This window comes from Polypterus senegalus, chromosome 2 (genome assembly GCF_016835505.1).
Source record: "Polypterus senegalus isolate Bchr_013 chromosome 2, ASM1683550v1, whole genome shotgun sequence".
NCBI lineage: Eukaryota > Metazoa > Chordata > Cladistia > Polypteriformes > Polypteridae > Polypterus > Polypterus senegalus.
In genome coordinates, this window is record NC_053155.1 from 264,071,193 (window position 1) to 264,098,498 (window position 27,306).

A 27,306-nucleotide genomic window follows, 5' to 3' on the forward strand; every position below is an offset into this window, starting at 1 on the left:
AGCTATGTGAGTGGAGAAGTCTGTGGTACACTGGATAATGGATTATCTGTCGGGTAGACTGTAGTTTGTGAGATTCAAGGACTGTGTTTCTGATACAGAAGTGAGCAACACTGGAGCAATACAAGCAACAGACCCATCTCATTTTCTCTTCACTCTGTACATCTCTGATTATAAATATAAAACCAGGCCATGTCACTTGCAGAAATTCTCAGATGAATTGGCACTGATGGGCTTGTATTGATGAGGTGGGTGAGACAGAGTATAGCAGTCAGGTGGAGAACATTGTAACAGTTGTGTTGGATAGTGTGGGTGTCACTGGCAGTTTGCACCTTTCCCCATTTCTGTTGTGCAAAGCCAGCCAATGGTTCCTGGGTAAGGGAGCACCTGGCTCGGTGGGCCAAACAAACTGTAAAGGGCAGGAGCCGACCATATATAAATCGGTGGCAGGAAAAAGGTGAAAAGGAGAAAATAACACAGAGCCAAAGGAGGAGACGCCACCAAAACGATAAGAGGGAAATCTGCTTGACGAAAAAAGTCAGGTGAACCCGTTTCCATTTCTGTCTGAATCATTTTTCCTAGGTGACTGCATTGATTTAATGTGGGAAGTGAAATCCTTCACATCTTCTATAAAGACCCTAAAACATACCCAAGTGCCATTATTAATAATACTGCACATCTGACACACTAACACTGAGGACTGTCAGCCAATGAAATATGCAGCAGAAACGTGTCAAGAAACGCTACTGATGCTCCTTTAAACCAACGGCAATATGCCCGTATAATGCCTCAACGTCAAATGTCAAATTGGGTGTTTTCTTGCTTTTTACTCATTCCAGTGTGTGTTCAGACCATAATATCTGTATAGATTTATTTATGTACCTATTTATGTATGCATATATTTATTTATTAATTTAAAAAGCTTCTGTAAAAATGCAAATTTTCCCTGGGGGAAAAAAGTTTGCTTGTTCATTCATTTATTCAGTCTATCTATCTAATCTAATCCACCATAAAAAGCAAGCCATTTAAAAACTGAATATACAGTTAGGTCCATAAATATTTGGACAGAGACAACTTTTTTCTAATTTTGGTTCTGTACATTACCACAATGAATTTTAAATGAAACAACTCAGATGCAGTTGAAGTGCAGACTTTCAGCTTTAATTCAGTGGGTTGAATAAAAAGAATGCATAAAAATCTGAGGAAACTAAAGTATTTTTTTTAACACAATCCCTTTATTTCAGGGGCTCAAAAGTAATTGGACAAATTAAATAACTGGAAATAAAGGTTTCAAATGAAACCTAAAAACTTATCTTTTTAGAAAGGCATTTTGTTAAATTATTTCTATAGATTATCTTCTTTGGTAATTTATTCTTATTTTGTAGCACTTTGAGATATGTTAAATATAAAGTGCAATATAAATAAAATTTATTTTAAAATGTTCATTTCTAATACTTGGTTGAAAACCCTTTGCTGGCAATGACAGCCTGAAGTCTTGAACTCATCGACATCACCAGATGCTGGGTTTCCTCCTTTTTAATGCTCTGCCAGGCCTTTACTGCAGCGGCTTTCAGTTGCTGTTTGTTTGTGGGCTTTTCTGTCCAAAGTTTAGTCTTCAACAAGTGAAATGCATGCTCAATTGGGTTAAGATCAGGTGACTGACTTGGCCATTCAAGAATTTTCCACTTCTTTGCTTTAATAAACTCCTGGGTTGCTTTGGCTGTATGTTTTGGGTCATTGTCCATCTGTATCATGAAACGCCGCCCAATCAATTTGACTGCATTTAGCTGGATTCAAGCAGACAGTATGTCTCTGAACACCTCAGAATTCATTCGGCTGCTTCTGTCCTGTGTCACATCATCAATAAACACTAGTGTCCCAGTGCCACTGGCAGCCATGCACGCCCAAGCCATCACACTGCCTCCACCGTGTTTTAGAGATGATGTGGTAAGCTTTGGATAATGAGCTGTTCCACGCCTTCTCCATACTTTTTTCTTGCCATCATTCTGGTAGAGGTTGATCTTGGTTTCATCTGTCCAAAGAACGTTTTTCTAGAACTGTGCTGGCTTTTTTTAGATGTTCTTTAGCAAAGTCCAATCTAGCCTTCCTATTCTTGAGGCTTATGAGTGGTTTGCACCTTGTAGTGCACCCTCTGTATTTACTTTCATGCAGTCTTCTCTTTATCGTAGACTTGGATATCGATACGCTGACCCCCAGGAGAGTGTTGTTCACTTGGTTGGCTGTTGTGAAGGGGTTTCTCTTCACCATGGAAATGATTCTGCGATCATCCACCACTGTTGTCTTCCATGGATGTCCAGGTCTTTTTGTCTTGCTGAGTTCACCAGTGCTTGCTTTCTTTCTCAGGATGTACCAAACTGTAGATTTTGCCACTCGTAATATTGTAGCAATTTCTCGGATGGGTTTTTTCTGTTTTCGCAGCTTAAGGATGGCTTCTTTCAATGTATGGAGAGCTCCTTTGACCGCATGTTGTCTGTTCACAGCAAAATCTTCCACATGCAAGCAACACACCTCAAAAAACTCCAGGCCTTTTATCTGCTTAATTGATAATGACATAACAACGGACTTACCCACACCTGCCCATGAAATAGCCTTTGAGTCAATTGTCCAATTACTTTTGAGCCTGAAATGAAGGGATTGTGTTATAAAAATGCTTTAGTTGCCTCACATTTTTATGCAATCGTTTTGTTTACTCCATTGAATTAAAGCTGAACGTCTGCACTTCAACTGCATCTGAGTTGTTTCATTTAAAATTCATTGTGGTAATGTACAGAACCAAAATTAGAAAAAAGTTGTCTCTGTCCAAATATTTATGGACCTAACTGTATAAAGATCATGACCAAGACTGGGCCCAAAAGTAAGTTCATTTTCTTGTCCACAGATCAATGTGGTTAAATTGTTGAGTTGTCATTTTAGACAATAATGATCATAAAGCCTGAATGCTAGTCTTTACACATTTTACCAAGCTTACAAATTACCATCTTATGTGCTGTGTTATTGATGACATGTTAAAATACCTAAGGTATTACAAAATCCTATTATGCTAGAGTCAAACAAAATAATGCTAATTCCCTAACAGTTAAAATTCATTGTATTTAATATTTTAAAAATGTCAATATTAATTTAAAAGAAGGATCCATGATAAATGTGAATTTCATACACTGATTGATAAAATAGATCAAATTATTTATCCCAACAAAATTGATAAACTGACTTTCACAATTTTATGTTCAAGATTACAAACCAGGCGAATAGACACACTTTAGCTTAAGCATTTTTAAATTGTCCAATACTAAGAATAGGTAAAATTATAAAACAAATTAAGTTTTCAAAAAAAAAAAAAACTTTGGCAAGTGAGGCGAGCAACGGGCAAAGCCCCCTACTTTAATTGTAATGAAATGAATTAATTAATGAAAACATGCTAAAAATGACACAGTAGTTAATATAGTGCCTGACATGTCCACAGAGCTCAGTCTGGTTACAAACCTCGGCACTGTCTTTGTGGAATTTTTCCAGATGCTCCGATTTCCTTTCACATACCGAAGATGCATGTGTTTGGCTAATTTGTAACATAAATTATGACAGTGAGGCGAGAATGGGTATTCACTCAGAATGTCAAGTGATGACTTTATACTGCTGCCTAATATAGACTTCCACGGACCCTGTAATGAACTTAGTGGGTTCAGTAAATATATGAATGTAGGAACATAAAGCATGTTTAAAACTCATTTTAATCAACCTGGTTTGCATACATATTTTCACTAAATATACTGAAAAAAAAAAATCAATAGTGTAAGTGCCATTTGATCACTTTGCCATTTTGATTATTTTGCTAAATATCTTAAACAACAGAAAATTTACTTTATGACTTTTTACTTTCCAAATTCAGCTACATTGGTACTGCCTCTACAAAAACAGCTTAGTATATCAGGGATGCATATTTGTTTATAGTAACATAATGCAAAAAATATGCAGTCTCTTACCTTATATATATCTGCAGCTTTTAAATAAGCTCTGCCAAACCATCTGTGCATGTATGTTTTTTGAGTTTTTCTTTAAAAGGAATACTACATCATATGATATTTTAAGAATTAGACCTTTATTCATGTAGACTTCAAAAGTTACTGGCCACTTATCTGACACTTGGCCATCTGAACCATGACAAAATCTCAAGATAACAGAGACCACTACTGTAATTTCAAATGGCAAAATGAGTAACATTGTTGCTAATAATAATAATAAGTGAGCACTGAAAAAAATGTGATATAGATGTTATTTAAATGTTTAACTTGTAGATAATTTTAATTCTTGCAGTTTAGGGTGGTGTCCACCAGATAGAAAACTAATTTTGGACAGAGAGTGCAAATTTACCATTTCTTCCAGAACATAAACCATTAGGGTAACATGTTTTATTCTCAGGAAAAATTTGCATTTTGGAAAATGTTTGCATCTTGAATAAGTATTACTGAATATTTAAATAAATATTTAAATAAAAGAGGAAACAAAATGTAAACCATACTGAGAAATATTAAACCTTTTCATATATCATGACTTACAATGAAAAGCTTGACATTTAAAATAACTTATTATTCACTACTCATCAATTGCTTCTGAAGATCCAATGGAACAGATGAATGCACATTTAAGATTCTCTTAATTCTCTTTTCAAAGGTAGTCTTTGCCAAGTCTGTACTCTCACAAATATAACAAAGGCAAGTGTAGCATAAAACACAAAGAGACACCCAAAAAAGGCAAAAATGAAAAAAGCTATCGAAACTGCATCCCACAACCAAATAAGAGTGGGACAGCAAGTAAAGAACAGAATACAAAAATACAGTCCCAATAGAATTAAAAGTACAGTATTTAGAATAGAAAAACACTTATCTGCATAAAAGCAACATAAATAATACACATACTAAAATGGAACTGGGATTAACAAAACATATTATCAATGTTGTTTTCTTAAAAGAAATTCCCACAGAATTTTATGTTAGAGGCACATGCTTCCAAATATTAAAGTACCTTTGATTAAAAAAAAAGTAAAAAAATAAATTTGCGGTTTGATTATCTGTATATATTATAAAACACAGTATTTTCAAATAAGCCCACACATATGTATGTGCATGTTTTTACCTGCAAATTTTAAAATAGGTCTATGGCTACAAAGTTTTCCCTTTAGCCCTAAGCTACACTGTATTAAAGAGATCTATACAGTACATACACCTGCTTTAAAGAACATCTATGGATGTATACACATCCTCATCTTTATGAGGTTTTAGTTTCTTTATTCGCTTCTGCTAATCATTCCCTAGTGCAAATTAATCGTTAATGCAAAAGTTACTTGAAACATCAAGGCTTATGCCAAAATATGACAATGTAAGGTCACCATTGTTGATAAAATCTGTTTTTCCCTTTATCTTGTTAAACAGCATGGGACAAAACAGATTTTTAAAACCACTAATTATAGATATAACTTTCAACATATACAGTTTGATTCACGGTACAGTATCTACAGATGGCATGCTATTGGTTTATACATTGACAAAGTAATAACAATGAATCAGCTCTTCCCAAACTCATGCAAAGGGGGGACACCTTTTCAAGATTTACTTAATTTAGTCTAAAATGAGAATGTAATTCCAGTATTTTGACAGTCATTTTTAAAATACAATTGTAAACATGTTATTTAGATAATGTAAACTAGCAGGTCATCCGAGCCACTCCAAGCTCCAGGCTGACCATAGTTGGTTCAGGTTTCATCAAAGATGATGGTACTTCATCATAAACATTTTCTGCACTGCTGCTGCCCTCTACAGTTCTGATGCTGTCATTGGTAGGCACCTTCTGGTCATGTTCTTTACAGTTCAGAGGCTCTTCAAGAATCAGAGAACTAGGACGAACTGGGTAAACTGGATGTTTGGTGGGTTCATCTAGATTCTGGATCCAGACAGATCCCTGTTTGTGCAGTTTCTGTGGAAAAACAGAATCATCATAGATAAATCACTCAACCTAAAGGCTGTAGTCACTCATGACAGTATACCTGAAAATGTGGATGACTGCAAACATAATACAACTTGTGAATTAGAGAAAGTGCTGAATCTGTTAAAGAAATAACCCTGATACAACAAAATCTAACATTAAAAGCTGCTATGTACTCTGTGGTCTCTTTTAGACAAAGTCAATAATGGAAATTTTCAGGAATATTAAGGTACAAGGGGCATGCATGAAAGTGAATAGAGTAGGTGTAATACAAAATGAAATATTGCTGAAGAAAAATATACAGCTATTATATGAAACCAAATGTGAGTAGACTCAAGGAAACAGACGAGTTCTATGTAGTAAGGAATATTGCACACTTTGACCCCTAGCATTGTAACATCAAGGGAATTTACATTAGACAACAAGTAGATTAATGTGCTTGATTGTATGTTTTTGCTGGGAACTGGCTGTGTCTATAATTTCTGATACATGGAATAGTTGGACTCCAGAAACGGCCTTTAATTTGTGACAATTAAAGAGATGTGGCTGGCAGACAATGGAGCAGCATGGGGTTGCCAGTATGGACATACTGTATTTTCTTTAGACTGTAGGACAGGAATAGGCCTTTAAAAGAGCATTACTGTGCAGATCATTGGTATTTCTTTAGAACATCAGAAACAAATTGATAAGAACAGGCCATTCCTGAACGGCCTACCTAAATTCTCTGAAAAAACATTGTCATTGTTTTGAAGGTCCCTAAAGTCCTACTGTCTTAACACACTCCTTGGTAATTTATTTCATGTGTCTATGGTTCTCTGTGTGAAGAACTATTGCAATATATTTATCCTTAACACGTTTCCATCTGTGTTACCATATTCTTGCTGAAAAACCCATTTTAAACAGCCTGGGTCCATTGTACTAATTCCTTTTACAATTTAAAAAATTTGCAGCCAAAACTTAAAAACTTGTTGTACTTTGCAGCCCTGGAATTAGCCTTGTTGCTCTTGTTTTGGCTGTTTCTAGTGCTGGACCTTCTCTTTTGTAGCCTGGAGACCAAAACTGCATTCAACACTCTATGTGAGGTCTCACCAGTGCACCATATAGCTTAAACATAACTTTGTTTTGACTAGTACTCTACACTTTGTGCTACGTAACCTAATGTTTTAATAGCCTTCTTAATGGCTTCCATACACGGCCTAGATATAGAGAGTGAAGTGTCCACAACTATTCCTAGGTTCTTCTCATAAGAGATAATTTCAAGTCTCAGACCTTCCCATTGTGTATTCAAATCTAAAATTGTTACTTTCCTTGCGTAATACTTTACATTTACAGTGGAACCTCTAGATACGATCACCTATACGAGAAATTCAAGATAAGAGAAAAGTATGAGCGAAAAATTCGGATCTAAATACGAGCATTGGCTTGCGTAACAAGCCACGAGAGCCAGGCTGAGGTTATGCGTGACACGTTTCCCGATCCACTTCGACTCGGGGATTCACCCAAGCTGACGCTGCCAGCCCATCAGCTCACTCAGTGTTCCTTGTTCTCCCATAGAGATAAGGAGAGAGAGAGAGAGGCACGAGCGAGCGAGCGAGAGAGAGAGAGAGAGAGAGAGAGAGAGAGAGACGCGTGTGCGAGCAAGCGAGAGAGATAAGGAGAGAGAGAAGAAACATTAGCTCAGTTATGATCACATGACGCTCAGCAGACAAAGTGTATCCATACTACTTGTATTGCAAGACATTGCTCGTTTTATCAAGTCAAAATTAATTAAAAAATTTAGCTTGTCTTGCAAAACACTTGTAAACCAAGTTACTTGCAAACCGAAGTTCCACTTGTATATATTATTTATCAGTGTTATTTGTTAGGAAAATTGATTTTTATGTTGAAATTTTTGGGGTGCGGAACGGATTAACTGGATTTCCATTATTTTCAATGGGGAAGTTTGTTCTAGATATGAGAAATTCGCTATACGAGCTCAGTGCTGGAATGAATTAAACTCGTATCTCGAGGTTCCACTGTACTTACAATAAACATAATCTGTTACAAATCTAACCAAGACTGTATTTTGTCTAAATCCCTCTGCAATTATTGGAATGATTCTAGATTATCTGCTGTTCCACCTAGTTTGGCATAATTTGCAAGTTTAACCATCTTATTATTTATATTCCTGTCCAGATCATTTATTATTTATATAGAGTGGGTATAGAAAAGAATTACCCCCCTTCGAAATATTCCCATTTGTTTTGGCTTTACAGCCTTAAATGAAAACACACACAAAAATATTTCTTCCCAGCTTTACTTACTCAATGCAACCTATAACATCCAAGTGAAAGATATCACAGCTACCTTTTGCTTTAATGACAGCATTGAGTCTGTTGGGATACTTCTTGTGGAAGAAAAAAACACACCCTGAGGAAGACAGGACAAGTTCAATCAATCAAATTTTTATTCAGTCACAGATGAGTATGTGGATTCTACGTTGCAAGGCAGAAGAGCAAAGTTACATTTTTTTCTATTGGCTCTTTATAATTTCTTCTTCCTCCACCTTCAGCTTATTATTCAAAAATAAACATAATATCATTTTTACTTAAGCATTTTGTTTTAGTACGCTAATGGGCCATCTGTTCTTATTTTTTTTTACTGATCAGACAGACATTAAAGAAGGAAAGGTCAGCTCTCTTGTGTCAAATAGACGCGTTTCTAAAAAACTGGAAATTTTCCACAGTTAGCTTACTGCACCCTGTCTTATGACAGACACCTGTATGAATAACCTGCCGTTATAACAAAATGGCTTTGTCAGCTATTAACCTTAAGTAGCTTGCAAGAAGTTAATTTTTCTTTCACATTCTCTATCAGCTTTGCACATCTAAATTGAACAATATTTGTTCAGTCAAATTGGATGGTGATCGTTGGTGGACTGCTATCTTCCAATCTTTCCACAGATGGGATTTAGGTCTGGGTTCTGACTGGGCTAAATGAGGACATTCACTTTTTTCTCCTTCAACCACTATGTGGTCAATTTTGCTGCATGCTTTGGGTCATTGTCGGGTTGAAAAGTTAATATTCTGCCCATCTTCAACTTTCGGGTAGAAGGTAGCAAGTTTTCCTCAAGAATTTGACGGTATTTTGCCCCATCCATTTTTCCTTCTACCCTAACAAGAATCCCAAGCCCTGCAGCAGAGAAACACACCCACAACAGGATGCTGCCACCTCCATGCTTTACTATAGGTATGGTGTGTTGTGGATAGTGTGCTGCATTGGATTTGTACCATTTACCATTTGATATTGAGGCCAAATAGTTCGATTTTGGTCTCATCTGACCATAACACCTTTATTAGAATCTTTAAGGTGCATTCTGGCAAAGCTCAAAAGAGGCTTAATGTGGCCTTTCTTGAGAAGTGGCTTTTCCTTCAACCCTCCTGAACAAGCCAGAATTGTGTAGCGCTTGTGAAATTGTTGTCACATGTACACAATGACCACTCTTTGCCATAAAAGCCTGTAACTCCTACAAAGTAGCCATTGGCTTCTTGGTAGCCTCTCTTACCAGTTTCCTCCTTGCTCTTTCATTCAGGTTGGAGGGACGGACAGATCCAGGGAGGGCCCTAGTAGTACCAAACACTTGCCACTTCTTTATTATGGACTTTACTGTGCTCCTTGGAATTGATAAAGCCTTTGAGATGTTTTTATACATCTCCTGCCTTATGTCTGTCCACAACTCTATCCCTGAGATCTTTTGAAAGTGGCTTGCCACCCGTAGTCAGTTGTTTGCTGTCAGTTGCACTGCCAAGCAAGGGAATGAATGCTCCAGGTGTTTGTATGTTTCACTAATCACACTGATTACAATTGATCACAGGTGGAAGCCAGTAATCGTGGTCTGCAATGGAAATGGTGGGCACTTACACCTGATTGAGTTTAGGAGGGGGGTGATCCTTTATTAATCTCAGTATTTCTTGTTTTTTATTTTTTAAAATTCTTCTGAACTGCAGCTGTGATATCTTTCACTTGGATGCTATAGATTGCATTGAGTAAGTAAAGCTGGAAAAAATATTGGTCTGTGTGATTTCATTTAAGGCTGTAATGCAAAAGAAAAAATAGGAATACTGTATTTCAAAGGGGGTGATTCTTTTCTATAAGCAAAAAAAAAAAAAAAAGGAAATATTTCGAAGGGGGTGATTCTTTTCTATACCCACTGTGTGTGTGTGTGTATAATTTATTTATTAAAAACAACTGGAAATCCAACAAATACCTAATATTGATAAGGTTTCTTACACCACAACTCTTGCCTCTTCCTGTTCTTGCAATGTGATGCTGAATCTTATTCTGAATAATTCTTTTCATTTATTTATCTCTCTGTACAACTTTCTGATCACCCTTGGCAAGTAACTGTTACTGCTGGGAGATTATTCGTTTTTGTACATGTGAAAACATACTATAAGCTTCGTAAAAATTCAAGTTTAAAGTATTCACTTCTTCACTCTCTGCATAATTTAATTTGTTGTTAGTGTCTTAATACACTTCACCTTTTCCTTGATTGTTCTTTTGCTTCTAAAATTCTGAAATAATCCAATGTTTGTAAGGATAGCCCAATGAAAATTTTGGATAGTTAAAATCCACTTGGAGTGTAATATCCCCCTCTAATAATATTATAATGTATTTAAAAAGACTGAAACTACATTGTCAGGGCTCTATAATACACTTCCAATATCATTCTTCTACTCCAAATGCTTTTTTGGATGAATCTAGAAATCTTCACAAAGGTGAAGCTGATCATCCAAATAAAGATGATGTGCATTTAATTTCTGTTTCACATAAATCGCAATCCACCTTCCATTTTGTTTTGCCTATCCTTCCTAAAAATGTATTAACCATCTATGGTATAATGTGAAAGTTGTGAAAGTGTGTATTGGATACTTGGGCTTCAGTCTTTACATATTCTACACCATGTCAACATTATGTCGATTTTACTATAACATATGAAAACATTTCAAGTCATTATTACTATAACATACGAAAACATTTTCTGTTTTAGCTGTATGTTCAGCATTTCCTGCCTCACATTTTCTCTGCTATGTTATATTTACACAGACTATTGTAGACACGGAACACACATGAAAGGAATGTATTTCAAATTACAGTATTTCATTACCTATATAATTCCTTACAAACGCATCGCTAGATTTAACACTTCAAAACAGACATCAGCTGTGAGGATTGCAGCAGGGCGATGCCTTCATCTGAGTGCATGGGGGGTGGGGGGGGTGTATCAGGCTGCATTCTACTAATCCATACATTTGCAAAACAAAAGCGGGATATTAGCGCAGTGATAAAGAGCTCTGACATCTGTCAGGAAAACTTAAGGAAGTCATGGGCAACAAATAAAATCTTAAGCATCAAGGATTCTAGTGTTAAATGGCAACAGAGACATGAGCACCCAAGGCTCACTGATGCCCTCGTCAAAACGCACAGTCAAAAGCATCAAAGCGTCAATACACACAGTGCATCCCAGTTTGCTGTGTATGTGGATGTGACCTTGCTAACCCTTATCCACTACTGAAAGCACCTACAATGAGCACATAAATATCAGAACTGGACCATGGAGCAAAGAGAAGAAAGTGATCTGGTCTGGTTAATCACATTTTCTTTTAGATAATGTGGACAGCAAGGTTGTGTGTACATTGTTTACCCGGCTGCAGGATGCACTGTGGAGAGAAGGCAAGCCAGTGGAAGCAGTGTGATGCTCTGGGCAATATTCTGCTGGGAATCTTGGGTTCTGGTATTCATGTGGATGTTACTTTGACACATACCACATACCTAAAAATTGCTGCAGACCATGTACACTCCTTCATTGCAATAGTATTCCCTGAAGGCAGTGGCCTCTTTCAACAGGATAATGTGCCCTGCAACACTGCAAAAAATGTTCAGGAATGGTTTGGAAAATATGACAAAGAGTTCAAGGTGTTGACTTGGCCACCAAATTCTTTATCCAATTGAGCATCTATGGGATATCCTGGAAAAAAAAGCCCAATCCATGGAGACCCCATCTTGCAACTTGCAGGACTTAAAAGATCTGATGTTACCATCTTGGTGCCAGGACTCCTATATACACAGAAACACAGACACATATGTATACTTCATTCTAGCTACATGATTGGCTACTTGGATGAACAGGATATTTGCAATATTTATCATGTGTAGCTGATCAAGTGGCCACACAGTGTGTCTAAAATGAGTTATGACAACTTAACTCTCAGAATGAACCTGTAGAAAACATAAGCATATCTATCTGTGCATTAGTGGCTATTGTCACCTTCAAAGAAGTCTCCTTCTGCAGCTATGCATTTAGTTAGATGGTATTATTGCCATTGCTGGAGACATACCTTTGCTATGTTACACTGGATGTCAGAAATTTCTGAAAATGTTTGTTCTTACAACGCAGTTTTTATTTTTGAGAAAAAACAGAAACCACATGCTCACAGCTCAGGAAATTTGGTAACTGATTTCGTAGCCAGGAAGTCACAAGCTCTGAGCACATCATGGTGGTAATCATGGATGATCTACTTCCGACATCATCATTCACATCTTCTCGCCTCTCCTTCAACCTCTTATGCCATTCAGAAACACCTGACTTTTTCATATCATCTTCACCATATGCCACTTTAAACAGCTCCAGCATTTAGTAGCGCTGGTGACACTACACAGCCATTCCAGGAATTACATTGACACACCTTGTTTATTATTCAAGTATTCGGTGAAAATTGCATTTCTTGTTTTCCAGTCAACTTTATGCTAACATTAATTACTTAAAGTTATGCAAGTAGCTCTTTGCAACTCTGAAGTGGGTTTGAAGATTAATGTGTGAATGAAATAAGTAAGTATATTCATAAAAACAGAAGAAATTAGTCTGGCTGCTGTGGTCAGAATTAAAGAAAATTCGGGCAACTCCTGAACAATTGACTTGTGTCTCTCTGGCCAGCCTGTGGGATATTTATTATGTTTGGCACTGCATAAAATTATTACAGGAAAATGCTTCAAAGTTTTCCTTCTGTTTTGTATGTATTAAAGAAATCATGTTTTGATATCCAAAAGTGAAAGACAGAATGATGAAATATGGCAGTAGTAAAATGGGCAGGCTGTTTCTTGAATCATAAATAAAAGAACAGCATTACTGGTTTAAACAAAAATATATTCCTTATACTGTAAATTTTGAATTTTCAAAATAATTTAAGTGTGTAGATATGTGTGGTCAATCATACACCGAGTATGTTTTTGGTATGTTATCTTTTTAAATATTAAATTAAGTTTAAATAAAATTCTTTTTGGATATACCTTTAGCACAAAGTTTTTTGTATTTGTAATCAACCCATTGTTTCACGTGTAATGTGTGACTGGAAAGTCTGAGTCTTTTGAGATGATGATAAGTTTCAGAAAAAGATCATTGAGAACTAAACACAGTTAACTGCAAATGTAAGCAATACAACTGTGGAGTGGAAGGGGCAATACACTTTCTACCAGACATTTCCAACTTTATCCATAGGTTATAATTCCATGCATAGATCAGGAAAAAGATCCTTTAGTGTATTAATTTAGATGTTTTCATGCCCACCCTGTTAGGTGCAAGTTTTAAAAATATTCAGTGAAAGAATTTCTGTTATGCAAGTTAAAAATGCCTGACTGTAAATTAATAGTATTAAACGTATGTCACCATAAATACATTTTTAAGTGGTATAAAATAAGGGAAACCCTTTAAACACTCTTCATAACAATTACTGATGCACAATAGAGGAGAACTGTAGAACTATGAACTGTACATAAACATTTACTGTACTCAATGCATTAATGTCACCAATTATAAGGCCAATTTCAATTTTTAAATTTGTGCAGGAAAAAAGGCCTTTAAAATTACAACCATTTTACATTAACTAGTCACGTCTGAGCTTCCATAAAAAGAACAGGTGCTCCATCTAGTGGTCATTTCTTATGATTTAACAAACAAAAACAGACATCACAAATTCACACTCACTGCTTCTAAGACTTTGATTTTTTCCTCCAGATCTCTGCTGTTGCCTCTAACTGTGCTGATGTGGTTTAAAACAACCTGCCTTGGGTGCATCGATCTATCATACTGAAGGTACATATTTCTCCAGAACCTATAATTACAAGAAGAAAAAAGCACCTTGAGCATGGGAATGGCACTATATAAATAAAACGTATTATTATTATGATACATACATAGGCAACTATAACAAACATGTAAATGTGAAAAATTACCCAAATGTTGGTTCTACCCCACAGTTACCCTAAAAGAAAAATTTCACATGCCCAGGATGAAAAACATAGAAACACAACATATTGTAAGAAACATGCTTAAGACATTTATAAAAAATAATGTATAGTAACCTTCACACATCTCTCAATTCAAAGGTCACAATGTCTTTATTTATTTATTGTGCTTCTATTTATCCTGTCCCCTTTGTTAAGGTCATCTGTGTCATAAAGTACGCCTTTGTCATGAGGGTGGACTTTTGTACACATTTGAATGAAGAAATGAATTTTTAACAACAAAATCAATATTTCACAACTTCCATTTCAGTCTTCAATGATATGTAAGCATCCTGATTAAGGCAGGAATTGTAGTGCAAGGGAAAGATGCAAGGAATAAACTAACTAGTGGTTAGTTTAGTTTGGAAAATATATACTACGTATATTTTTATTCAAGATGCATACAAATTTGGCAAATGCCAATGAATAAGAAATAAAACAAAGTTTACTCACCAAAAGAAAGAAGTTAAGAGCAAGAAACAGTTTTTAGGGTTCACCGCATCAAACATCAAAATATGCAGATTTATCCAGTTGGAGTGGCATTGTCGGTTGCCATGCTGATAGTAAGCAACGATGTTGACATCATGTACCAAAACTTGAACACATACACCACCCAAATTTTTGTTGCTACTGCAACTCGTGCACACATCACATTAATTTCCGACAATGTGCTCAGAAGACATATCAAAAGAATGCTGGAAAAACGTGGCAGTATTGGTGAGAACTTTAAGCACACTGACCAAAAAAAATAAAGATAAAGAGGCCAGAGGGATCCTTAGTTATTACTTTCTTGTAAATGAAGTATAGGGAAAGTATTGTAATCATACAAAAATTCAATTTCAAGATTATAACGAATCTTGACGTGTTAGACCTCCCCGAGTCCGAAAATACCATTTTTGGAATTATGTCTGTGTGCCTGTGAGTGTGTGTGTGTGTTTGTAAACACAATAACTTGAGTATACTTTCACTTAGGTCAACCAAATTTTGCATACAAGTATTAGGTACAAAATGTAGATTTCTATTTTCGCTAACTGAAAGTGGTACCTTTAATTCATGCAGTTGCAGAGTCCGATTTATTCAACTTTACTTTTATGATAATTGTTCAATATATTATTAATTTGATTTGTTGTTGATGGTTCTTTAATGTACAAAATATAAAAATATAATCATTGTCTTACGGTTTACTCCTCAAATATCCATCCCCATATCTGAGTATATGAAAACATAGGGGAGACCACCCCCGATTTTTTAATCTAGAAAATCACATCAGTAGCGGATAAAGGTCAAGTTAATAAAAATAGTACTGGTTTTAGATAAAAATACCTTTACTTCTTCCAACCTCAGGGTTGTTCATTTTTATATAAATTTTGTTAAGCATAAAATAGTATATGCTGTTCAGCAGTCTCTTGTGTAATAGTTATGATGATCTGATCACTTTCTTATGGGTACAGAGTAAGTGGGCTTTAAGCGGCTATGATCTAGCAAGACTATTCTCCACAATTCCTTGTCTGGCCGTGGACTTTGCCACATAATGGGTTTGATATGGTCACCAGAAGACAAGGAGATGCATCATGATCTGACATGTTAAAAAAGCTTTTTCCATTTCCAATTCCTGAGTGCTGTGTACCATCATCAAAAGAAATGTTTGCCTGGATCTAGTCTCACTGAAACCAGACGTATAATATATATATAGATATATATATGTCTGGAGACAACCATGAGTAAATATTGCCTAAAACTGGGTGGGAACAATTAGATGGCTCACACAGTGTTACATTTCTAAAACAATTCAAAGCCTCATGAAGGCAACATTCAAAGTAGGGGTAATGATTTTGAACTGCAAAGGTCAGAGGTGCTCTCGTTAACCAGGTCCAAGAGAGCGCAAGCTTCCTTTTACTGTCTGCATTCAAAATGTTTCATAAGAAAACCCTCTATGTCGCATGTGCAGAAAGAACATTATACTTTTTAAAAATAAACATAACCGGATGCAAGGAAAAAAAAAACCTTTCTGTAGCATGAGGTTATACATTGGCATTTGACGCCATAAATACACGTATGGTAAACATAAACAATATATTGTTAAAAGGACTGTGTGTGTTCTCTGCTGTTCATCATTAAAATGAAAAATGTATTAGTTGATGTAAGCGTGAAAGAATTGGCAGCTATATTTGTGAAACTATGAACTGTAAAATATGCATTTGAAGTAAACAGTGTGTCACATTCTGTCATAAGGAAAGCTGTTAAGAAAGTTGATAATAACCAGCCACTGGAAATGCAGATTTCAGTACTCAAAACATCCCAATCAACAAATCTGCCTAACAATGCCAGTATATGATGATGCTGCGCAACATCCACCTTCTGACTACATGTCTAAAAGAGCAACTAAAGAAATTGAACATTAATGTTGAATTAGAAATATAAATATGTCATGACAAAATAGTCGCTACGTTTTAACTCACTGTATATCCATATACCACAATGTCTACCTAAACTGTATTTGCTGTTATGTCATATAGTGATGCAATAGTTAAAATGATAGAAAGATATGGTAGCAGACAGAAGCACTTACAAAACATATGGAGCCCAGTAGCTGCGGTGGCATCTGTGGCATGTCTGTTAGTCTCTTCTGTTGTGGCACTTATTACAAATTAATTATTAAGCTTTAGTTATCTTGTGGTACTGGGCTCCTCAATGGATAACAGCAATTTTAGCTTTTTATTTTCTCACAGCATGAAGTCTTTTGTTCAGTACCTTTTGTTTTCTCAATCTCTGGCGGTGATTTAAAACACATTAACTGGAGAAACTGGGGGCAGCTGTTTTAGGAAGAAGCCCTGTGGTTGTAGCCTTTGCAGCACAGTATTTTGCCGCTATTTACTATACACTTTTTAATGGGTTGTCTCCAGACGTGTATTCTTGTTTGACAATCACATCTGGCCTTGTGAGACTAGCCTGGTTCAAGTAAGAATGCTCTAGCTCTAATATGTCAGAATAAATAGAAACTGAATTTCATCAACATAAAGTCTGTTTTTATGCCAGGAGCATCTGTGATGTGAGACAATCTATGTGTGCATTTCCCCGAAGGCTGGATATAAAGATAGACTTTGGATGCCTTAGGTTGACTAATGCTTGCTTTTAGGTACTAAAGAGTGAAAGATACCATACAAAATGGGGTGGCTTGTCAAGGATGGAGTCTGGTAGGGTTTATTATACAGATCAGATTTGCAATATTAAAGGAGTACTAGTACATCATTTTAAGAATTTCACTGGGGAGATTCACAGTTAAAAGCCCTGATTTACACTGGACAATGCAATAGAATTCTATTATGTCTGAAAGGAAGCTGATGCTGAAAATGGAACTACACTGGGCCAGCAAGAAATAATCTATCCAGAATGCAACTCATCCTTTACTGTATATATCCTATGAAGGGACCCACTTGTAACTGAATCAGAAACTAGCCAGCTCAGATCTCAGGTTTAGCACTGTGTAAAAATCTTAGGCCATCCAAGGACATTATTTTAATGCTAGTTACCTAAGCAGTACAGGTTCATTTGCTTGTAAAAAATACTACGGAGCATTAAAGTAAACAAATTAATATGGTGTTTGTGAGATTTTATAATTGAGTCATACGTAAAAATGATCTCTTTCTGTTCAATTAACATGAATCTGTCCTACATAACAAACATTATAAAATAAATTGTAAATATACTTACTTAAAATTAAATGGCATTGTATTTGGTTCAAGCACTGGGTGTGTTTCAGCAAATCCAGGTTGATAAAGAGGGTTTAGATAGTTCTGATGGTTATTCATAAGATGAGTCCACAAGGAGTATGTCTTGTCTTTCAACCTACACAAATAAAAGAGTGCGATCAAAAACAAAGTCAGTTTCCTTTTATACTTGATCCATAAACAGCAAAGAGTAACAGAAATAAAATGTTTTTTCGATGTACTGTTCCCCAGAGCTCAAAACAATAAAAAGGTAACACTTTATATTTATATCATAATTAATTATGATCCTATTTGTATCATAATTAATTATGATCCTTTAAAAAAATCTATTTCTAAATAAGCAAGACAATACTGAAACTGTTAATGTAGTACCTCACATTAACTGCTCGCTTCAGGTCCTTCCACAACATTTCGATTGGATTAAGGTCAGAACTTTGACTTGGCCATTCCAAAACATCTATATATACAATTCACTAAGGCAAGACACCCATGGAAAGCACGCCGGAAGGGGCGTGGATTCACTAAGCCGCTGACAAGTAAGACACCTATGGCGCATGCAGGAAGGAGCCACGCCGGAGGTGAATCGTCATATGCAGCGTGTAAAACAGTTTGCGAGGGGTATCCCATGGGATCGTTAAAACACAATGAAGTAAGCAGTCTTTAAAAAACGAGTTTTCGGTTATGACGCACGACCACGTGCACCACAGGAAACTGTTTTACACGCTACATACAGCAATTCGCATCCGCGACAAACATGCATCTTCTTAGTTGCTACTGCTACTACACGGAAAGTCTACATGAGTCACAGGTGCATCTGGACTGTGCAAAGACGACAACGACTCAAGTGACGAGTTGGAGGTAGGCACATGAGCGATGGCGGTCCGCCAATTTTCAGTCACGGACGATTGTGTGTTGGTTCATTCCGTGCATTGTTATAATGTTGCTTTTCTTGCTCATTTATTACATTACCGATTTTTCAAATGTTAATTTTCTCCCTGTGCTTAAAACTCATTAAAAAACCGGCCTGATTATGCGGCGTATGGTACGCTGCGGGTTGGCTAGTTAACTTTATTCTTCTTTAACTATTCTTTGGTAGAACGACTGGTGTGCTTAGGGTCGTTGTCTTGCTGCATGACCCACCTTCTCTTGAGATTCAGTTCATGGACAGATGTCCTGACATTTTCCTTTAGAATTCTCTGATATAATTCAGAATTCATTGTTCCATCAATGAAGGCAAGCCGTCCTGGCCCAGATACAGCAAAACAGGCCCAAACCATGATAACTTCCACCACCATGTTTCACAGTTGGGATAAGGTTCTTATGGTGGAATGCAGTGTTTTCCTTTCTCCAAACGTAACACTTTTCATTTAAACCAAAAAGTTCTATTTTGGTCTCATCCGTCCACAAAACACTCTTCCAATAGCCTTCTTTCCACATGATCTTGAGCAAACTGCAGACGAGCAACAATGTTTTTTTTGGAGAGCAGTGGCTTTCTCCTTGCAACCCTGCCATGCACACCAATGTTGTTCAAAGTTCTCCTGATGGTGGACTCATGAACATGAACATTAGCCAATGTGAGAGAGTCCTTCAGTTGCTTAGAAGTTACCCTGGGGTCCTTTGTGACCTCACCGAATATTACACGCCTTGCTCTGGAGTGATCTTTGTTGGCCAACTACTCCTGGGGAGGGTAACAATGGTCTTGAATTTCCTCCATTTGTATAAAATCTGTCTGACTGTGGATTGGTGGAGTCCAAACTCTTTAGAGATGATTTTGTAACCTTTTCCTGCCTGATGAGCATCAACAACTCTTTTTCTGAGGTCCTCAGAAATCTCCTTTGTTCGTGCCATGATACATTTCCACAAACATGTGTTGTGAAAAACAGACTTTGATAGATTCCTGTTCTTTCAATAACACAGGGTACCCACTCACACCTGATTGTCATTCCATTGATTGAAAACACCTGACTCTAATTTCACCTTAATATTCCACATTATATTTACAGTCCTCTCCACAATTAATAGCAGCCCTTGTAAAGAAGAGTAAAAATGATTGTAAAAACTAAAAGTCACCCTTTTGGTAAATTACCTTAATCTTGCACTGAAAAAATGAGAGGAATCCAACCTTTAATTCAAAATAATCCCTCACAAAGAAAGAATGAGCCACAATTATTGGCGCACCTAGAAATTCTTATGATCCAAGTGTAACTGAAGCATTTTTTTTACATTTATACGTTACTATTTTATGTTGATCAGAGTGTGTAGGAAAAAGTAATCTATGACTTCTTGTTGCGAAGGGGTATAAAAATAAGGAGGCACAGGGGTGAAATTCCCTTACACATTCATCAACATATGAAAGATAAGAGAACACACAACTCAATTGAGAGAAAGTTGTGTTGATCTTCATAAGTCAAGGGATATCAATATTTAGGTTAGGACAATAACTAAAAGTTTAGATCAACTGGAACCATTACTAATTTGCCTGGAAGAGGCCCCAAGTTTATTTTCCCCCAAACATGGTGAACAGGATGGTAAAAGAGGTAAAAATCCTCAAAGATTACTGTTGAATAAATACAGAAAAAAGTAGTATTTTGAGTTCACCAAGTCTCCAAAACTACCATCAGAAGCCACTTCCATGCCAACAGAATATATGGAAAGTATGTCAGAAAAAAGCCTTTCCTATTATTTAACCACAAACATAAGAGCCCAGAGTTTGCCGAATGTTAATGGAAATTTGATTTGAGCCAAGTTCAATTGTCAGATAAAGTGAAAATTTGGTGGATTTGGCATAAAAAGAAGGATGGCTATACCGTAAAGAACCGGATTCCCACCATCAAGTATGGTAGAGGCTCTGTGATGTTGTGGGGCTGTTTCTCCTCCAAAGGCCATGGGGATCTTTTTAGGGAATATGGCATCATGGACTTTATGAAATACCAGGGGATTTTAAATTTAAATCTGGCTGCCTGTTCTAAGAAACTAAAACTGGGTCATCGTTGGATATTCCAGCATGACACTGATCCAAAAATATAGGTCCAAATCAAAACAAAATCAACTTAAATGAATACAATATCAAACTTCTGCCATGACGACAACTATACACAAGCCTAATCCCAACTGAAAACCTGTGGGAGGAGCTGAAGAGGAGAGTCCAAAAGAGAAGACCACGAATGCACTATTAAGATTCTACAAAGAGGAATTGTCTCAGATTCCCTGCTCTGTATTTTCCAACTATATAAGGTTTTACAGGAGAAAATTCTTTGCCTTTTCATTGGCAAAGGGAGTTTGTACAAAGCATTAAATGTAGGGGTGCCAAAAATCACGGCATGTGTGGTTTTGTTAAAAAAATTATTATTTCTTGATAAGCATTTTTTTTCTCATAATAAATTAACTTCAGTTAAATTTTGTTGTTCTCTTTTTATTCAGTGTAAGATTCAGGTAATTCACCAAAAGGTGAATTTTTTATAACATTTTTTTCCTCATCTTTACTGGGGTGCAATTAATTATGGAAAGGACAGTAAATCAGTTTTTACAATTAGTCAGTCAGAGTATAACTATTGCTGTACACATTTTCATACAACATCTGGCAAACTGAGCTTAAACAACTATTTCTGTTAATTTATAAGTGAATGAAAATTTTGCAAATATAAAGAGAAAGAAAATGGAATACATTTACTTCAGCCTTCATACTTCAATTCATTACTACTAAAATGCATTTGACCAGTTTTAATTTACAGTTTAGCATATTCCTATGAATGTATAAATATGATACAGATACAGAGCAAAACCTGGAGGCAATGGTAATGGTATGTTTAAATAAATTTAAAATGTTAAATTCTGTTTTCTGCAGTAAACTGCAGTATTGTGTTTTTGTTATAAATATAGCAGAATTAAAAGGAACACAATTTTCACTCCAAATAGCTGGCGCCCTGCCCGGGATTTATTCCTGCCTTGTGCCCTGTGTTGGCTGGGATTGGCTCCAGCAGACCCCTGTGACCCTGTGTTAGGATATAGAGGGTTGGATAATGCATGAATAGTCACACAATTAAAAACTATGTACTGTATACATCATCCATCCATCCATCATCTTCTAAACCAATATATCCAGAGCTGGGTCATGGGGAACATGGAATCTATTCCAGTAAGCACTGGGCGGGAGGCAGGAACAATCCCTGGACTGGGCTCCAGTATACCCATTGATGTACACATCACCTCTTCCACCAATAAGTATTATTGAAAAAACATGAGATATATCTGGCATCTCAGTTGATTTGCATTATGAATAATGAATTTAGATAACTGTGTGAATAATATTAGTAACATTACATTTTTCTCCCTCATCTTACCTCATCTCTTCTCGTTCCCTTTGGCAGTTACCTAGAAAATTGCCAAACTGGCATGAGTGAACATGCTCATGAATTTGAATGAGAAACCATTCATTATACTCAAATGCCATTGGGAACTGTTCTAACAAATGCCAGACACACTCCAAAAATTGGGTAAATACAGGAGACACTTCCTTAGGGTCCCCATCCAACTGATCACACCTAAAGCAAAGAAAAAAAAGTGACATTTAAATGTAACTATTAGTATTTTATCATATGACTGGTGGCAGAAAATGGATTTTTAGTCTTAAAACTATTAAATAGATATCTATAAGAATCAAACATTTAATATGTTCTCCAGTGATACTTCTCTTAAACTCTGCATCATGCAGCAATTGGGGCAAAGCTGGAATTCATTTTAAAATCACTTTGTAATCTTTAGAAGATACTGGCAAAACAGAGAGTGAGGAGAAAGAGGATTACTCTGCATTCAAAATATTATTTAATTTTGGTATAAAAAAGTGACCATCAGAAAATTGAAAACAGCAAATTAGAATAATGCAAACTAGAGGTGAAAATAACTAATTCAGGTAGAACTTTAGAACTCTTGGAACCAATATTGGCTATGCTAAAATTAAAGGCTAACAAATAATAATTCATATTTCCTACAGGTTGAAATAAAAATGTGCCCTTTCAAGATTACACTAACAGAAATCCAAGTGTCTTCTTGTTATTTGCGGTCATTGCTCTGAAAAGTATTTTGACAATTCAGTGTAATAATTTATGATTATGTCTGTGATAGTCCTACTTTGATAACATGAATTAATATTAAAACAAATTACAATAAAACTTCCACTCATCCATCTATGATTCAAAGGAAGTAACAATTTCTAAATTAGGGCCAACCAATTTGGAGTTGCCAATTACCTTCATTGTACAGATAAACAGAGAACATGGCAATTAATAATAATAATCACTAGTATTAAAAGCATGTTTCTCTTACACTGATTTATAAATTGCATTTTTTTATTGGGTGTATATTTTAAATGGTTTACCAATTACAAATGATTATTTTTAAAATACTGAATTTGTAATGACAAGAATCAACAATGTTTATTTGGGCTACACAGCTATTTTTATATTTACTTTTTAAAAATCAAATCCAGAACAGTTAGGTGACTTGCTTGGGATTACACAATGACTTAGAACTACTGAATGAAACTGGAACTATGTGATTTAAAATTATGGGTCTCATCCAGTTGACCACAACTTATGCCAAGTAATAAAGCAGCTTTTAGATATAAGGAACACAACACAAATTGATGGCACTGGTTAAGGAATTACAAACAATAAATTTAATTATTGTTGTATTGGTACTGCTACTGCTGTCAAATTATGGCAAGCTAAAAATAGTCTTTATCTTATGTAACTACCTCTTGCAATTTTAAAAGCACAATTTTTCTGTGAAGCTCTTCTTTGTTTGTTTCTAAACAAATCTAAAATGAACAGGGTCTTGTTAATGCTCATTCAAAGTATGTAGGTTAAAGTTATCACCTCCATGTGGATGAATTATTTTAATGTTTATTATGTTTTAACTACATGCTTCACTTCAGTTTTAAAACTATTCTACAACATTTGCACTGTACTTTATAAAACATTCATGCCTACATTTTCTGAACTCCTTTTATATATTATTGGATCAGTGAAAGCCAGTGTCTATATAGTATCTTTGGATGCAACTAGATGTGGATGTGACACCAGGCCATTGCATGGCAAAAAATCATATTTACTGATACTGTACCTATTTGGAGACTATGTACATATCTGAGATATGAGAGCCATTTCAACAACCTGAACGAGGTCACATGAAAATGCGAGAGTGTTATACTGCTAATTAAATGAATCCTAAGTATCTGAATCTTTGAAGTAGCATCAGTAATCACTGCATGACTTTGTGCCTCCAAATTATATGAACTACCAAAAACAGCACCTTGTGATGCACAGGTAAGTAATTTTAAGCTCTGGTCTGTTTGTCTGTCTTTGGTTTGTTCTGGTGTTTCACTTGTTCTGAGCTACCAGGTGACACTGTTACGCAATCTGTAATAAAAAGGGAATAAAAAACCCAAAGGTCCTCTCAGGGTCAAAATTGAAATTTGTGGGTGTCTTCCCTGATAAAATCAAGGAAGTGTGTACATTTTGGCAGAGATTGGTCCAATGGTATGGATTTGCATAAATTACTTATTTTTCAAATTATTTTCAAGTTATTTCCTCACAATCGTGGTATATATTAATTTGCCACAATAAATTGTGTTTTAAAGTAAAGCATATTTTCTAAATTTAAAAACATAACTAGCCAGCTTTTGTCTTTTATAATGGAGGTGAAGTGTACTGGAATTCCATTGTTAAGAAAAGCTTAAAACTTACCAAATACTGTTTGTCAATTTTTCAAAAGAAAAATATTCAAGTATTGATCCGTGTCTTTAAATTAAATACTGTACATCTTGCAAAACAGTTTATGTGCACTTTACACTGCTGCTTGTCTTTTATTTTAGGGCCAGGGGCATTGATTCAACTTGGAAAATCATTACCAAGCACCTTCAACTGGAGTCAGAGGCAACCCATTTACCACTCTTTCCTCAGGCTTCTTGCTGCTGGCCATGTGTTAGGGCTGATGGACTCTAGCAGCTAGGAGATACCACTGAAATGCACTCTAAGTGCTGTGTCTGTGTGTAACCCTAACCCAAAACATTATGTTTGTTTCTCCAGGTAACACAGAGTTGTCACTTCTGCCTCAGAACCCCAGGGTCTACATGGGTTTTATAGGTTTTACAGCATCTCCTGGTGTATTTAGGAATTGGTTGGTATCCATAAATGTCAGTGAGTTTATACCCATTCTTTGTATATTCAAAATTTGATAAATAATTTATGGCATTTCAATCTGCTCTATCACAAACTCTTTTGTCATTTTTTTTTATTGTGCATGCGCTAAACACACCAAGTAAACTGTGGCATGCAGGTGTCTGGCTCTTTCAAAAATCTAAGACTTTTGCTAAAAATACAATGTGTGTAATCAGTTCACTTTATATTTACCGTTACTTGTACAATGAACAATGAAACTTGTGTGCTCTTTTCACTATGCTGCCACTTGGCATGAATCTCTCTCTGTAGGCTATATAAAATGTATGGATGAAAAGTAAAACACTGATTAGGAAAAAATAATCATATGACTTTAGCACACATCTGTCTGTTAATACAAGGCATGGCAGAATATAACTTGAGAATGTGGAATTGCAGAAGCAAAAGTTTTGTTAAAAGCAGAATATAGCCTGGCGCTGAGGGTTGGTTTGGACTGTCAGAAATCCACCCACGACAAAAACTGTGAGCAGACAAGAAAAATAGTTCCAAGAATCTGTGATTGAATAATTATTTCTTTCTTCCTTTCATTCTTTCATTATCACAAGGATGCCTCATAAATGCAGAAGGCAAATTTTCTTAAATCAAAACCTTTGCTGCTTCAAAGAGGTTGTACAGTATTTGGTAAGTTTTAAGGCTTTTCATTCACCTATGGACCCTGGTATACTGCAGTCCTATTGTAAGCTGAAAGAGCTGGTATTTCTAAAATTTAAAAAAAAATACTCTTCAGTTAAGAATACAATTTTACATAGTAATTTTATATATTATAATTATGAAGAAATAATTTCACCTTGAAAAATACTAGGGTGTTGTACCATGTTAGCCATTATGAATGTGGTAATAAGTTAAGCAAAATTAAGCCTTTTATTGGCTAACTAGAAAGATTACAATACGCAAGCTTTGGAGGCAACTCAGGTCCCTTCTTCAGGCAAGATGTAAAATACCTACTTTATCCTTCAAGTATATACAATAGTAATTGAAGATTTAGTTCAGAATTAAAAAATACATCACATTTTATATTTCTATACCTGTCAGCAAATTTATGTCCAAATGAAATCCAGTCTTTTTCAATCAAAACCTAAAAAACAAACATAGTTACTTTAAATTATAGGTAATAAGATCTAGCCTTGGCAATTCCGCATAAAATTTGTCATATTATCTAAAATAATATATACTGTAGTTTAATGCTATACTTCCCAATAAATTCATGCTCTATCTTTACATTACTAAAAGATTACACAAAATGTATAGGCATCGCAATATAATTTATCTAACATTACAGTTTGTACATTAAGTTTATAATTACAGGCCTAAAACTACCCACATTTAAGACTCTAATTAAAGTAATTTATATAGTTGTGATGACAATGAAGCTTTTTGCCAACATGCACAAACTCATCTCTTGTACCTTTTAATAATCATAGGATTCAGTAGTATGCTCACAGTTTGCAACAAACTAATTCTATATTCTCCTCTTTACTATAGATACTGAAGATAATATGAAAACAATAAACTTTAATACACTTTAGAAATTGCTTTACTGTGATTGTTTTTCACATGGAAAGCTTACGTAGTAATATTGTACTAAGCATTATTTTAAATCACAGAATAATTCTGCTTAAGCTAAATACATTTTAGCTAAAATCTGCTATTTAATTGAAAAATATTGAGATTACATGATCATGGACTTCTGTCAATGGGTAGAAAAGACTTTTCATGAAGGGTGGACAAGAGCTTTTGGTGCACAAACTCATTTCCAATAGGAATATGGCTTGTTTATCAAACAGAGCTTCGTAAACAGAAAATTATGTATTACTTAGCATGCTACGCATCACCTATGTGAATGTAAAGAAGATGGCAAGCTCTGGTGAAGGCTGACAGTGATGTTCTTCAATTTCTTTTACACAGTGAACGTTTCAGGTGAATTAAATTTCATTGTATGACATTATGTGTTTACTCTCCTGAAGCCTACTATATGCATATGAACTATATTCACTTAATCTCAAATTACATGTTGTCTGCTGTCTTTAGGC

General features: G+C 35.6%; 1 protein-coding gene across 1 annotated transcript in view; it reads right to left on the reverse strand.

Moving 5' to 3' along the window:
• Positions 1 to 4,092: 4,092 nt before the first annotated feature.
• Positions 4,093 to 27,306, reverse strand: part of mtmr6 (myotubularin related protein 6) — a 59,137-nt gene continuing 35,923 nt past the window's right edge. The window contains exons 10-14 of the mRNA XM_039745472.1: positions 26,302 to 26,351; positions 22,382 to 22,582; positions 18,025 to 18,159; positions 14,015 to 14,141; positions 4,093 to 5,985 (exon numbers count right to left, since the gene is read on the reverse strand). Of these exons, the coding sequence (XP_039601406.1) occupies positions 5,716 to 5,985; positions 14,015 to 14,141; positions 18,025 to 18,159; positions 22,382 to 22,582; positions 26,302 to 26,351 (783 nt within the window). The 3' untranslated portion in view covers positions 4,093 to 5,715. The remainder of the gene's footprint in view (positions 5,986 to 14,014; positions 14,142 to 18,024; positions 18,160 to 22,381; positions 22,583 to 26,301; positions 26,352 to 27,306) is intronic.